The sequence below is a fragment of the Toxorhynchites rutilus genome, chromosome 3 (assembly GCF_029784135.1).
Source record: "Toxorhynchites rutilus septentrionalis strain SRP chromosome 3, ASM2978413v1, whole genome shotgun sequence".
Lineage (NCBI taxonomy): Eukaryota > Metazoa > Arthropoda > Insecta > Diptera > Culicidae > Toxorhynchites > Toxorhynchites rutilus.
In genome coordinates this window covers 90,439,999-90,455,955 of record NC_073746.1, presented here as the reverse complement: position 1 = coordinate 90,455,955, position 15,957 = coordinate 90,439,999, and the positions used below count along the sequence as shown (strand labels likewise).

The window sequence follows — 15,957 nt, the reverse complement described above, 5'->3', positions numbered from 1 at the left end:
TTTTTATCAAACAATGAAATTGAGATCCAAAACTACCAATGCTACACCATTTTACGGTACTTATTTGCTTGAAAACTTACTAGAAACATTCATTCGTTTGTTTTTACACATTTAAAAGTTACGTTATATCGAGGTAAAAGTTGCGTTATATCGAGTTACGTTATATCGAGGTTGCTTTACATCGAGGTTGCCTTATATGGAGGTATGACTGTTTTAGATTAGAAAAATCTACAGATTTCGGAACAATTCTTCTTCTTCTTCTTCTTCTTCAATGGCACTAACGTTCCTAGAGGAACTTCGCCGTCTCAACGTAGTATTACTTGCGTCATTTTTATTAGTACTTAGTTGAGATTTCTATGCCAAATAACACGCCTTGAATGCATTCTGAGTGGCAAGCTCTAGAATACGCGTGATCACAGTGCAAGTCGGAGGAAATTTCTTTGACGAAAAATTCCCCCGACCAGAACGGGAATTGAACCCGAACCCCCGGCATGTTAGTTATGACGCTAACCACTCGGCCACGGGAGCACAATTAGAAGAATTAAATTCAAAAACATTTTTTGAACAATTACAGTCCTACGTTAAGCTTTTGTTCGTGGCCCTAGGCACAGATACATTTTTTTACTGAGTAATATCATCAATCACTGACACGTGACATTCATTCCAAAACATTTCGAAAAACTTATCGCCATGGATGTCATCCCTCGCCCCGCCACCACTACGCCACAGCAACAAACCAAAGAAACAATTCGACATTGTAAAAGATACACAATGAATATTTTCATTGCCTTTACTAACTTAAATATTAGATATTTGAACCTTATATTTCTAACAAGCGAGAAGAATCGAATTTTGGATACGAATCATAACATAACACAGCCGAATGAAAATAAATACAAAAATATAACCTTTTCAAATCGCAACGAAGGCAAAATCTCCGCTCTATTTAATCGTAACTATTTTTCGCTCGAATCGAACCACAGTTCGATAACCCAACCCGCGATACCTTTTCACTGTCATCACACCAAAAAATACACAATCGCGCACACGGAAGAAACTAAATAAAACAAAAGCATTGTAGTGATCGTCGGTTGTCGGTCGAATTGTGTGCGCTGCTCTCTTGCTCCAAACAATGTTCCTTTCCCTTTTCACCCCTTCGACGGGCGGCAGACAACAAATCCAATATTTATCTCACCTGTCTCACTTTCACTGCTGCTGCTACTTCCTAGGATATCGACCCCTCTCTTTTCCCCCCTATGTTCGGGAACCATCGCTGAAGGTTTGTCTGCCTGGCTGTCCCAAAGAGACCATCGCGCACTCAGGGCGGGCAGGCAGGTCGCCTTCCAGTTCAATTTTAGCCTTCAAACGTGAAACAGTAAACAATCGTCGTTTTGAAACAGCTACCCGGTTCGGATCGAAAACGCGTTGCTCGGGTTTTAGGGGTGTACAAGTGTTGTGATTTGGCGCGCAAATTTCGTGCCAATTATTTGCAAAAGTGCGCGAGGATATACTCTCACTACCTAGTTACAGTGATAATTTTTTTCCTGCGTGTGCTCAACTTATCGGGCGATTTGTGGTCAAGGCGTGCATCGCGCGAATCCACCTCACTCTGATATGCAGTGAAAGTTTAATGCATATGTTGGTGGCATCACGCTGTTGCTAATAAGCTGTTACGACGCCGGCGGCCAGTAAGTGGGCCACAATCAATTGGATCGGTTCATTAAGTCATTACGAGATCCACCGCATTCCTCTTGATAGTATCAACGGCGCGGAGGTCAAGTGGTTGATAATTTAACGGGGAACTATTATGATGGCAACGACCGTTGGGCTGCAAAATGCCGTTTTTTACTCTGCCGTGGCGGAGGAAGCGAAGATCAGCTTCCAGATAGATACCAATTCATTCAGTACCGATGATTTTAATTTGTTTATTAACTCCCTGGAGAAGATATACGAAAGCCAAAAGTTGTCGTCAATTGTGGATCATTATGACTACAGTTTCGAATCAAATGGAAATTTGTACGAAACGCTCAATATGAACACCGTTAAAAGCTACAGCGGTTACGATGGGTCGAGTTCCTCCGAAGGGCAATCATCGAAAGTGTCGTCATTTGAATCTCTCGTTTGTCTGGATGCCCCCCATAATTCGCTCATTCAAGAGCAGTCAGTGCTGAGTACTCGACCCAGTTTGCTGAACATTTTCTCCTATTTCGATGAAGACATTTCACTCGATTTCGAAGATATCCTGGAAGAGAAATCCATCGTTGAAAACGATTCCACTTTTCAAATATCCACACCCATTAGGCCCAGGGCGTCACTTACGGTGAAAACACCGATCCGGAGGCAAATCTCTGTAATAAAAAGTCCAATCATCGGTGAGTGGAATGGGTGCAACAACAAACTGGTTGCACCGACGAACAAACCGCCAACGGCTCCCGGTCGACTTAGCGGAAATTTGCTGAAAATTTTCGAAAGTCAATCGCCGCCACCGAACAACCGAAAACAGGCACCTAAACCACCGGCCAAACCTCCACGGAACATGCCAATTATCCGCAACAATATGAATCAACCCGACAGTGGCGCTCAAACGAAAGTGGATAATGACTCAATCGTCCGGGCTGCGGAAACGCCGGTCAAAAAAGAACCCCCAACAGAGGTTAGCTCGAGTGCCAAAGTGTCAACAGTGAAGATCGTGAATGCCACGCTGAAGGTGGATTCGGCGAAGAAATTGGATCTCAACCTCAGCACAAGTTCCTTGAAATCCGTCAATCAAGATCGTAACAAAACCTGCGTGCGGGACATCAACCAGCTCTTCCTGCAGTATAAAAATAAACTCGATCCGTCGCTCAATCAGCTGGAAATTCAAGAGGTGATCCAGCACATTGAAAAACAAGATATCGCGGATATTCTCCAGCACATGGAAGAACACGTGGACGTTATCAAACCGCTGAACAACGAACGCTCGCCGGAAACCACACCGCAGAAACAATGCCGTGAGCATCAAACGTATCGGCTGAAAATGCGTAACCTTATCGACGGCCAAAACTTTGTCAACATGAGCCCGAACAATCGCAACCAACTGTTTCACCTTGACAAAATTTTTAATCGATCCAACCTCAGTCTGATTCAGATGATTTTGTCCCTCATCCGAGCGAACGTGTACATGGGCGAACGCGTCTCCGTGGATATCCAAGGCACCGATTACAACCGCTTTACCCGGCTGATGTCCGAGCGATCGTACGAAATCGATTCGATGACCACCAGCCCAATTTGCGCAAATTGTGTGGCAGTGGAGATCCTAGCCATCGACGGCGATCCGACGAACGCCGAGCCCCAACTCAAGATCGTCATTGTTTTCGTGATTGAAAAGAACGACGAGTCCCACCATAAGGAGCAGCAGCAGCAGCGGGGTGCGGGGGAAAGCGATATTGTCGCCGGGCTGCGGTGCGCCGAGAGCGACTTTCAGTTTACAGTGCGGTTACGGTTTGAGGTAGGAAAACAGCATTTAAACTCGTTTAGAGTGTTTGCGTCTTATTCTACAGTTGTTGATTAACGTGTTTTGTTTGATCAAACTCTTTCGCATCTTCGCTATTAGCAGTCATTTCACGCTTTGCATTGAACGAGAAGATATGGTAATTGTGGTTTGCTCTCCACTCAGTCCAAAATATCTCAGAATAAATTAACCCATTCATGTGATGAATTTATAAACAATTCCTTTTCTGTTTTCTCTATTTACAGCCTCCGGAAAATGAGCTCCAAAAATCCCACGAAACAGGCACAAACCTCAGCGAGCACCAGCTGCGCGTGCAGGCTTCCCTCCAGCGGCTGAACATCCCCGATTGGTACAAGCAATACTGCGGCAAGGACGGTCCGCATACGGCCGTCCTGCAGAACAACACCAACATTAACATTAGCAACAGCGGTGTCGCCCCGGGGGCTGGAGGAGGCGTTCTGCGGAAGCGTAACTCGGACGTGGGTCGGTGGACGGGACTGAGCTCGAAAACCACCTCGCTCAGCTCGCTCGGCTCGCACCGATCCGACCGGAGCCCGGTAATGCTGAGTCCCTCGGCGCACAGCCACCACGGCGGACAGACGGGTTTCTCGCGGTGGTCCACTTCGCACCTTAACTCGAACCAGACATCGCCCAGTGTATCGACACGGGGGTCCTTCACGCGGGGAGGCCTTAACGCTAGCGTAGTGTCGGGCTACTCGACGGCTTCCACCACGGCCGGTTCGATGGCCGGGGGAAACAGTGCAATCCGGAACTCGTTCCGGCAGCCCTATCTGGGCTGGAGGAGCCAGGAGAAGCTGTCGCAGCCACGGACGCCTGCCGAGAGGTGAGTGTTTTTTTGTGTTACTAGTGTTCTCCTGAAATTTAATAGTTTATTGGGTGGATGCTTCATTTATTGTTCGGTTGTTGTACAGGAATACTATCAGTGCTATTAGTCATGTGGGAGGTTGCGTAATCATCTGAATAGGCTCGCACCAAATAAAAGGGTGTTTCCATTACTGCTTTGTGAGAATAATGGGACAATTGATTCAATCTCAATAGACGTCGTTCAATTTTTTAGGTTAAAAATTTCTTATAATGGACATAGTACAGTGGTCGTTCGCTAACTGGACTGCTTTTTAACTGGGCGAACGTTAAAAGGACCGTGGCCCAGTTAAAGAGCAGAAATGTGTAAACAATTGACGCCATATTCAATGTAAAATTTAGCTGTGAAGGGTATTCTGATGTATTGTAAGATGTTGAATGAAATTATGAATTTATTTTCGCTTGACAAAAACACTTGATCGAATTTAAACTACTTTTAAATATATTGAAATAAAACAAAATACATAAATACGCAATAGTCTTCAGTAATCCATTCTCAATTAATTTTGGTCGTAGCGATTTGAGACGACTCACATAAGAAAACGCCGGCTCTTCAGACAGGTCTCCAAAACACACGAGTGGTGTCTCGGAAAACGTTTCGGTCGATTCTTCTGTCAATAAATGTTCGACTGGAGCAACGTTACTACGCAATACTGAATCAACAATCAACAATCTCTCAATCTCTCAATCTCAACGTCGTCGAAAGGTACCAAACCGACGCTATCTACATCGATCTAACAGCCGCTTTCGATAAGATTCATCAATATCGCCAAGTTGACAAAACTAGGCGTCACTGGGACTTTGCTAAGGTGGTTCGAATCTTACCTCAAAGGACGCTGTTTCAGTCGGAACTAACAGCTCAGAGCCGTTCCCAGCAACTTCTGGAATACCATAAGGAGGCTTCCTTTGGGTCCTCTAGTTTTCCTGATTTATTTAAACGATATGTTTTAGGTGCTGGAAAGACCCCGAGTTTCATTCGCCGACGATTTGAAGATATTTTTTTTCAAGATCCGCTCTACCGCCGATGCTAGCTTTCTCCCACGACAGCTGGATACGTTCGCTCCGTGGAGTTCTGTCAATTGTATGACAATCAACCCTTCCAAATGTACGACGGTTACTTTCGGTAGGAAGAAGGAATTAATAATGCACAATTATACCCTAATTGAACGAAGAACTGAAATTAAAGATCTATACCATTTTTTGGCGTTATGCAATTTGTGAACAATGTCATAGTAGTAATTTATTCTCTATTCTTTCATTTCTTCAACATTACCCGGTAAGTTATTTGTATCACTTTTCAGTTTCATGCGAATCTCATTTATACTGTCTACAGTTCGCTTCTGTGCGTGAAAAAAAATAATGCTATAACTGTTCCTGGCAATGGGTATACATTAAGCATCTCAAAATTGTTCAGTTATTTCGTTATGAATTTACGAAATGGTCTGCAGTGGATTGCTCTATTCTCGTTTTTTTTTTGCGAAACTCCCATTTTACCAGCATCCCAAGATCGGAAAAGTCGCAAACCAACTCCTGATCACACATTCTTATAACTCACGTTAGTCGAATGTCAAAAAATGCTACAGTAAGTGTATTTGATAGTTTCGACAACACGGTTGTCGAGCCGTTCTACATTGTAAATCTCAAATAAGTTACATCACGCACATTCTATGTAAGGAACTCAATTTCCCGACAGCATTGCTGGTTCGACAAGTCTTATTACGTTGTTCTAGTTATGAAAAAGATGCTAGATTGATTGATGTAATTTTGGATCGCCTAACACCCGAGTTGCCGCTCAAACTCAAAGTCGTTAATCAGTGGTCAATTACGGATCCCATTCACTTAGCTGATCCGTAGATTCACCATCTCATTAAAATTATTTTGGTATTGCGAAATATTTTCCGAATTACTCGACTTAAACATAGATCGTTCGAGCAACAAAGATACACCCTCGCTTTTACAGAACGCAAAACAAGGCTGAGTAGTGTCTGGTGGCTTCAAGGAACCTTGTTAAAACATTGCCCTGGCAGTAGTTTTGTGGTTGTGATAAGTTCATCTTACAATGATCTTCCTGTACTTGGGAAATAATGGATTCGCCGGAAAACTCGTACCGATTTTATGGAAAAACTTAAAATTTTAATTTAAACTGGATTGTTTCGCAATCTTTCCTCAAAAGCTGTCATTGGGCCTGACATTGTGTTTTTTTTATACTACGAGCACGGTGAGTGGAACAGCACGACGCCCATCGTATTTATTAATACTAAACGGATCTTTGCCCTCAATTCGTCCAGTTGCGAGCTGTATTTATAGGAATTTATAGACTGATTGTTATAAGTTCATAGCACAGAATTCCTTTCCAATACCATCACGCATAGAGCATGACTTTCTACAGGTGAAGACCGGATTTGGGAATAAATAATGGTTTATATCGATTGTCCCATGATTTTTTCGTTCAAAGTTGTTGTAAACTATCAGTTGTTCATCGCCTATCACGATTTTCAACAAGAACGGCATTTTTAACGCTTATAGAACGAGTCATAGATGAAGATATAATCCATTGAGTTTATTTAGGTCAAATAATGTGGAACCCATACGCCGTAGCAACTTGTGTAGCTAGCTAGATGCTAGCTTACACAAGTTACACATGCTCAGGGACGGTGTTTGTGGATATCTGTAGTGAATCTGTTAAATTCATTTGTCGTGTACCGAGTATTATTCTTGATAGATTCTTGGCGGCGTGAATTTTCCAGGCCAACTCATAGAAAAGGTATTCATAAATTACCACATTTCCATAAAGAGAGGCTATCGCTGCAAGAAACCCTTCATCAGAGATACAACCTTTGAAAGAATGTGTTTTTCGTCTTCCATTTTTGCAAAACCTTGATGGTTCTCAAGAGATGATTGGAAGATGGAAGTGGTTTTTATCATGGACGGAAATTGCATCAAAACCCGCATCTAAGAAAACAATGTTGATCATTTTAAATATTACAGTACTAACGGCCTGTGGTGTTATCTTCATCCTGGAGGAATAAATTATCCTCTACTAATAATGGAAAGAAAATCGATCGCTCACAGTTTTTGTGCATTATTTTCAGAATATTTATTTCAACGAAAAAGATCAAGAATAGAGAAGTATGGATGTCCGATTGGCACTCTTAGAGTCTCTTTACAGAATGCCAGCAAATGCTGAACCTGTCGAACCGTTTAGAAACAAGTGCGAATCGGTTCGGAAAATTGCACTCTAGAGCTACTTAAAAGTTTTTTTTTTATATAATGGACTAACTGACCCGGAGAACTTCGTCTCGCCCGGATTTTTTTATATGGATTCTTTCGAACTTAGTAACCTAGCAACACAATTTTTTATTTATATAGATAGAAGGTATAGGAGTGCGTTATTTCGCGTGGAAATTCATTTCCATCTTCGAGCAAAGATCAACTTCGTTAGCGAAAACATCGAATTGACTAACAACGCTTATCATGATGTGATTTTTGAATATATGGGAATTCAATTTTCCGAATTTTCCGACCTTCCTTCAGAGTTTCCCTAAAATTATCCGGCTTTTCTCTCCAGTATATTTATCTACGGGCCGAGACAAATACAACAAAATAAAGACGGCTCAAATCGGACCTTTCCTTTTTCGGCTTTTGCGCTTAGCAACACATTTGGCCCTCCATTTTTATTTGTACAGATGTGCTTAAAAAGCACAGTTCGCAAGTAAAATTGGTAGCTTTTGGCAAGGACAACACGAACACTAATTTTGGTGGTAAAACCGCAGAGGGGAGGAGAATAGTTTTCAGTTGTTAAAACAATCATTCAACGCCAACCTTGTTGGTGTTGGATGCCCTGCTCACGTCCTGCATAACGCTATCCACCATGGTCTCGATCAGATGGAGACCTTTGACATGGACTCACTGGTTTTGAAATTTTGACGTAGGACTACGTCTAACCGGAAGATATAGGGGGTGAAATGAAAATCTAGGCACTGAACGAGTAGGAAAAAATGCAAGATTTGAAACGCTTATAACTCGAGCATTTCTCAATAGATCGCAAAGGTTTTTGCATCAATTGATAGGAAATATATCTACGCATCTATCATAACGAATAACATTTCATTTTTCTTGAGATAAATAATTGAATAATTGTGAAATATCAAGCATTGTCCAAATGCACTATGTGCCCATTGCTGATTGGTCCATTTTGTGCTCCTCAAATCGTACCGACCAAAACGGTCAACCAGAGCAGCAGCGAAATACAATGAAGCACGATTGGAAAGGAAAAAGAAAAAAAATGAACGAAACATTGGTCGCAGTCTCACACATGCGTAATTCTCGAGCCAGCCAGTCAGCTTAAAAATCCCCGCTCCGCTGCCGTAACGATCATTCTCATCCAAACCGTACACCACATCGTTTCGCATCACATCACATCAACAAACCAACACAAGCAGCCATGGTTGGATATGGCAAAGGAGGAAAAGTGAAGGGAAAGGCAAAATCCCGCTCGAACCGTGTTAGTCTGGAGTTCCCCGCAAGGGTAGCTAGGCCGAACGCGTTAGTACCAGTGCATCAGTCCACCTAGCCGGCGTTATATAGTTTCGGCCGCCGAAGTGGAAAAGCTGCTCGCGACGATAAGAAAACCCGCATTCAGAACAGACCACATTCGGTTCGGTGGACATCAAGACAACAACAGGCAGTTGCAGCGAGTGGTAAACGCAATCGCAAAACGACAGCAGGTAGCGGAAGAAAAAAGTTTGTTCTTTATACAATCTGCTTTGGTGGCAAAACCAGAACAAGGCGGCATCGAGGGCGTTCGAAATGGTTTTTTTTTTAAAACCACGAGTACTAAGTTATCTAAATTGGAACCATTCCATAAAACACGGCTCCATTAAACCTTTCAAAAAAGAGTTTACGAAATACAGTTCAATGCATTCTAAAATAATATCCCAAATTATAATAAAACACTAATTGATTTTTTCATAATTTGTTTGCCAGGTTCTGATGAGTATGTGAATTTGGCAGTTGTTCTGAGTTTATTGATAGTTGGGGACTTTCCTGGTTATTCAATTTTCACCAATTCTCAAATTGTTTCCAGATTGAAAGTACAGTAATTTACAATTAGTTCGACATTTAGCTAATTGGACGGACATGTAATGCGACATTTTTGTAAACATAGAGTTCGGTGTCCAAATTATGGTTAAAACACAGGTTAAAATCTCCTCCAATGCGACACTGACTGTTTCGGCACGTCGCATAAAATGTAATTTACTGAACAACATGTCACAAGCTGGATGGGAAGAAATTTTCCAACTGTGAAAGCTGTGGCGAGTGGCAAACGCAATAGCTAAACAGGAAGGTTTAACCGAACAAGATGGGAATATCGAGTGATAACAAAAACACAACACCAAAGGTTCTTTTCAGAACCATCAACATATTCATGAAGAGTAAACAGTAAACTAATCCATTTTTAAGGTAGATAGGTAGGTATTCACGTAGGAGAAGAAAATAAAACAATATATAAAAAATATATATTTAACAAAAGCTGTCCCCTTTGTATAGTCCTACGTCACTCCGGTTATGTCCCCGACATTACCCACCCGTCTTTTTTTTACTATTTTTCGATTTATACAGTAAGGACGGCAGAGTTGAAAGAATTTTGCGATTTTGCAGACATCGAATATCGCATATTGTTGTATCACACTAAAACACGCTGGCTTAGTTTGTTGACGGCAGTTAATCGAATACTGCTGATTAGGGATTGTTAACCGGTTTTACCGTTACCGGTTTTACCGGTAATACCGGACCATTTTTCATTACCGAATTACCGGTAATTTTACAATCAACAACCGGTTATTTCGGTAATTTTTATTTTTTCACCATAAATAATATTTGCCTTTATGCCGCTTTAAAATTTTACTCGAGAATCTAAATAAGATCGGGAAAACACAACGGCTGCGTCAGTGTCGATACCCATACGGGAGAAGATATCGACACTTACATGTAAACATGGCTAGAGGCACAAAAGTCTTTCTCTGTCTTTCTCGTTTCCATCGTTTCCATTCGCTGTATACATGAATGAGTGCTTGACGTGACATATCACCAGCAGCATACGAATGAAAGAGATGATGAATCAACATTGTGCCTGTCTCACCGCTTTCATACCGAAAAAACATCGATTGTTGTGAATTCATTCATTTGTTTTTTTTTAACACGCACGAGATTTTGGTTAGAACGAAACAAGTTTTGTTAGATAAAATGGATTTTGAAGGAAAAGTGAAGGCAGGATTGTCGGAAACCTCAGTATGGAAGTACTTTTTACGAGGTAAACAGAACAGAGGGATTGCAAAATGTGTCAAGTGTGATAAAATCATCAAGTGTGAAGGCTCAAGCACAAGTGGATGTAAAGCTCATCTCCGATTGAAACATGGAATACTACTGGACAAACGACCTGCATCTGCCATTCCGGAACCGTCTAAAGAAGTTCCATCAACATCCGGACCCGAAGCCAAGAAGAGGAGTATCATCCGATATTTCTTCAAGTCAAGCCCTTTGGATGCTGTTCTAGCTAGATTGGCAGCTAAAGATGGAATACCGTTCAGCACTATTTGCAATTCGGAAGACATCAGGCAAGGGCTGGTAGCTCGTGGGTTTTCGGACATTCCTCGAACCAGCAATGGAATTCGCCAACGAGTCAAGACATTTTTCGAAACAGTCGTCATCGAGTATCGGAAAGAGTTTGAAAATATCAAAAAGGACGGGGGAAAATTAAGCCTAACCTTCGACGAATGGACTTCGATTAGAAATCGGCGTTACATGAACGTGAATGCTCATTCGGCCGATAAAACTTGGAACCTCGGTCTGCAACGTGTTGAAGGCTCAATGAACGCGGAACGGTGTGTTACCTTACTTTCTGAGAAAACATCCCAATATGGAATATCGACAACAAAGGACATAATGGGTGTCACGACTGATGGGGCGTCCGTCATGAAAAAAGTTGGAAGCCTCATACCAGCTGCGCATCAAGTTTGTCTCGCGCATGGCGTTCATCTAGCGGTCACAGACGTGTTGTATCAAAAATCCAATTCAACTTCGTATTCAGGTAATAATTGTAAAAAATAAATTAAATGATAAAACATAAATAAATTTTCCGTTCAATGCAGATTTTGCCGATTATAACGGGTCGGACACAGAAAATGACGACGATAATGATGATATCACCGATTTTTTCGCGATCAACAGTGAGGAAACCGATGAATGTATCATTAAGCCCGAATACTGTCTAACAATCCAAAAAGTACGAAAAACGGTGAAGCTCTTCAGAAAATCTCCGGTTAAAAACGACGAAGTTCTCCAGAAGCATGTCACCGCGGACCACGGGAAGGATATTTGTTTGCTCCTTGATTGCAAAACTAGATGGAACAGTCTTCTGGCAATGTTGCGCCGATTCTACTACCTCCGAACTTCAGTTCAAAAATCGATACTCGATCTGAAAACGAAGCACAATATAAGCTTCAGCGATCAAGAACTGACAGCGATAAAGGAATTGGTTGATGCCCTCGAACCAGTTCTGGTCGCCGTTGAACTGCTATGCCGGAAGAATTGCACTCTTTACGAAGCTGACGTCGGATTGCAATTTATGCTAGAACAGGTATCGGATCAACCATCAGAAATTTCGAAGCAGCTGCTTGAAGCCCTGATTGAAAGGATTACAGAAAGACGTTTCGTATATGCAGATTTGTTCGCATATATGAATAATCATTCTGCTCGTGGTGGTGACACAGCTAATGGTGACTTTGGCGTTCTCTATCAAACGTCACGGACTACAATGATCAAGCAGGCATTTGAGATTGTGCGTGACCTGATGAAATTTGACCAAGATGGTATTGATTCAGTAGCTGGTAAACAGCAGGAGGAAAAGCCACTGGACGATGCAGAACCTGCAGAAAATTTGAGCATCAAGGAAAAACTGGAACGACGATTGCAACAGTCAAAGGTTTTAACGTCCAGCTCCAACACAACGTCTACAAACGTATTGATGAAGACCCTCAGACAAGAGTTTTCCTACTACGACGCAGAGAACATCAGAGGCAAATACATGACGATTGTATTTGATGCTCTTCGTACTGTACGCCCAACATCAGTGGACTCTGAACGTGCCTTCTCCGCTTCTGGAAATTTCGTTAATAAGATTCGATCTAGATTAGGAGACGACACAATTAACATCCTTAGTGTCCTCAAGTATTATTTTAGCCAAAAAACTGAGTAGCAAAAACTTGCTAAATGTTTTGTTTGTTTGTTATCTAATTAGTAACAATAAAAGCCATGGAATGGATTCATTTCAAAGTATTTTGTTTACCGGTGATTTACCGGTTTTACCGGTAATGAAATTTTCATTACCGAGTAACCGGTTATTGAAATTTTGGCACGGTAATGCAATCCCTACTGCTGATGTTCTCTCATATTTTCTGTCGTAATATCAGCCAACTAAGCTTCTTAACAATTTTTTCAAAGATGAATTAAGTGAGTGTTATCTGTTGTTACGCACTCTCTTATGTCGCTATTCAGTGAAAAGATTAAATTTCTTGAGAATGAGGATAACACCGTAGTAGAGGTACTGCGAACAATTGATGAAGTACGTTATTCTATTGCTGAAAGAATCAGTGCTATATTTCTACATCTGGCTGTCAAAACGAAACTCGTCAAGCTAAGGAAAGAAGGTGAAGAACGGAAATGTGCAGAATTCTAAGCAATGACTTTAGAAGTCTATAAAACAACACAAACTTATTTGGAGATATGGACAGAAACTTTAACCGAATTTAGAGTATGAGCTACATTATATAGATAGACTCACAAAACTCAATATTCAATTGCTTACACACCCAAAGTTAATTTTTAGCACATGTTCTGGCATCCCGATTTATTACAATCAATGAGCTGAAAGATAACATAAAATGTTCTACTCCCCAATACGTGTATATCATTTGTATAATATACAAGAAATTTGTGTTTCATTTGTATGGCAGAAAAAACTCACCAATGTAATTTGAGATAATTACCAATACCGAACACAATTATCAATCTTTCTCATCAGTAAAAACATGTTACTTTAATATAAAAAAATATATATTTGAAATGGAAAAGATAATTTTCTTTTATAATTTTTACTTTCTGAGTGTTCATTCAACCCAATGCGAATTTTTATTTGACTAACAACACCTAATACTATATGTAGAGCCATCTCTTTTTCTAATATTTCTTCACTTTTCCAATTTTTCTCGCCGTATAAACTTTCCTTGGGTGGAAATGAAAACAACAAAACAGACAGAATTTTTAACACAACTGCTACCATATACAATTCTACACAAACTTACGGTCATTGATATGAAATTTCACGAAGCAATCAACATTAAAGTTCCAAATTTTAATTTTATCTGAATCAATCGTATCACTCACCTTACTTGCAATATAAAAATGCCCTCGACTTTTATATATTTGCAATGCCGATTTCCCCAAGGCAGCTTAGTTTTGATGTCTCTGTTAGGGAATACATTTCGGTAGGAACAAAAGCTCCCCCTACTTTCATGTATTTGCAATGCCGATTTCCCCCAGGCAGCTTGGTTTTGATGTCTCTGTTAGGGAACCGCCACATGTATCGTCAATTTCGACCAATTAGAAGTGGATATTTTCGTTAGGATAGGGGTTGAGATTTTTCAATTGTTCGATAGTTTCATGACATATATTATTTTATCCAATATAAAAAATTGTTATGGAGTGCCCAAATCGATTGACGCAAAAATTTCATCAATCCATCATGAAATGACTGAGCAATAAGCTTTTGAACCCCCTCCCCACTCACCGTGGCCAAGCGTGGACATTTTCGTAACCCCTCCCCCCTAAAGTTGTCCACGTGGTATGTGGACGGCCCCTTAACGCGAATTAACCAATTCATTGAAGTTTCCCTCAATTTAATTTGACGTTTTACATACCGGTCCAGTTAGCAAGTGAATGTCGATAACTGGTCTTCCCTTCTCGCCCCGTTATCGAATAATTATTGTAGTGACTGTTTTCCTTGAATCTTTTGATGTTGAGTTTAATAGATAATGTTTCAGGTGCAGTGTTGCTCCCTGACAAAATTGATTGGCCCTCAATTCATGATACATACAAACCGAGAGTGTTGTTTCGAATATTTCCCATTATTCTGTACGGCGAAGGACGTGAAATTTTTCAAATAACTTGTATAACTCCATACCGGAAGACGACACTGATCTCAAGTGGACACCCATGATCTATGATCTATGTTCCCAAAGACAAATCGCGTGACTTCAATTGCCATTGATGAAGATTAGAAGTCGTGTCCTCTATTATCGATCATACTATCGGGTATGAAACAAGAGTTAAGAAGTAAGATGTCTTCCTGAAGTGAGTGATTTTTACGTGATTACTGTTATCTCGCGTGGACGCAAAATAGTTTCTCGTGTTTTATGATTTGAGCAGTTCTTCACTAACAGACTCGGTTAGTTATCCATTACATTAAAATATATAATCGATCGAGGAAATGTTAAAAAGAACTGATGAGAACGATCCGTAAGAAACACCACAATGGAGCGGATTAACCCTTTCACATACAACATTGAGTCTCACTCGTGATGAACTTGCATAACATAGGGCGCTAGAACACTCAGCAGAGTAGTGAAATCACTTGATGTGTGACGCATTAATCAATACGGGAAGGGGTTAAGACATTCCCTTTTATTTCGCGCGGCGAATGACGTGAGATGGCTCAAGTCACGGTGTTCCCGCAGGCGAATGGCTTGACTATAGTTTGTCACTTAGGTGACATTTGAAATCGTGTCATCATATGTTATCGACTGAGGTATCGAATAAGAGTTGAAAAGTACGGTGGCAGTGCAATAAAAATAAAGCGAGAAACTTAGCTATCTCACGTCATTCGCCGCACGGAAAATAGAGATTTGTTACCAGTGTTGTTGATGAGGGGTATCTTATTGAAGCATTGGGCTCCCGCGGTCGAATACATATCATGACGTTTTTTTTGTATTAAGTATTATTAAGGAAGTAAACAGTACACCATCGATGATTTTATTATGTTCGTGGATCTAAAGTTTGTAAGACTGAACATATCGACATCTGATCTATTTGATCTATAATCTCGCATTGATGTAGGACTACGTCTTTCATTTCTGTACTGGGGTGTCAATGTTTCGAAACCGAGCGCTTTACGTTGACGGTGCAAGGTTTTGAGCGTTAATATCTCTTTGCCGCCTAAAAGAAGTGGTAAGATAAAATGTCTAAGAGTTATATTTTACGAAGTTACATCGTTCGTTCATTCTGAGAGTCGGGTAGCATTTTGTACTTCTGGTATGATTTGGGATCAAGTGCTTCTCCAATTTACTTCAAATTTCGAAAAGTCGGCTAAATAAAATGGCTGAACGTATCAATATGAAACGTTTCCAGGTATTTGGTGATACACTAGGCTGAACATTTGCCTGCAAACATTTGAATTACTGCAATATTTTCAAACTTAAAGGTGATTTTATAAAACACCTGTTTTTGGCACTTTTTTGAAATCGATGCGA

At 40.8% G+C, this 15,957-nt stretch overlaps 1 protein-coding gene across 12 annotated transcripts in view; it reads left to right on the top strand.

The window, feature by feature from the left end:
* The window catches only part of LOC129775866 (uncharacterized), a 407,327-nt gene that overhangs the window by 345,650 nt on the left and 45,720 nt on the right, over window positions 1–15,957 (top strand). For 10 of the 12 annotated variants that reach the window (XM_055781033.1, XM_055781032.1, XM_055781031.1 and 7 more), the window contains one exon: window positions 3,736–4,334. In XM_055781033.1, coding sequence (XP_055637008.1) covers window positions 3,736–4,334 — 599 coding nt within the window. The other 2 variants (XM_055781038.1, XM_055781041.1) reach the window with 2 other exon arrangements.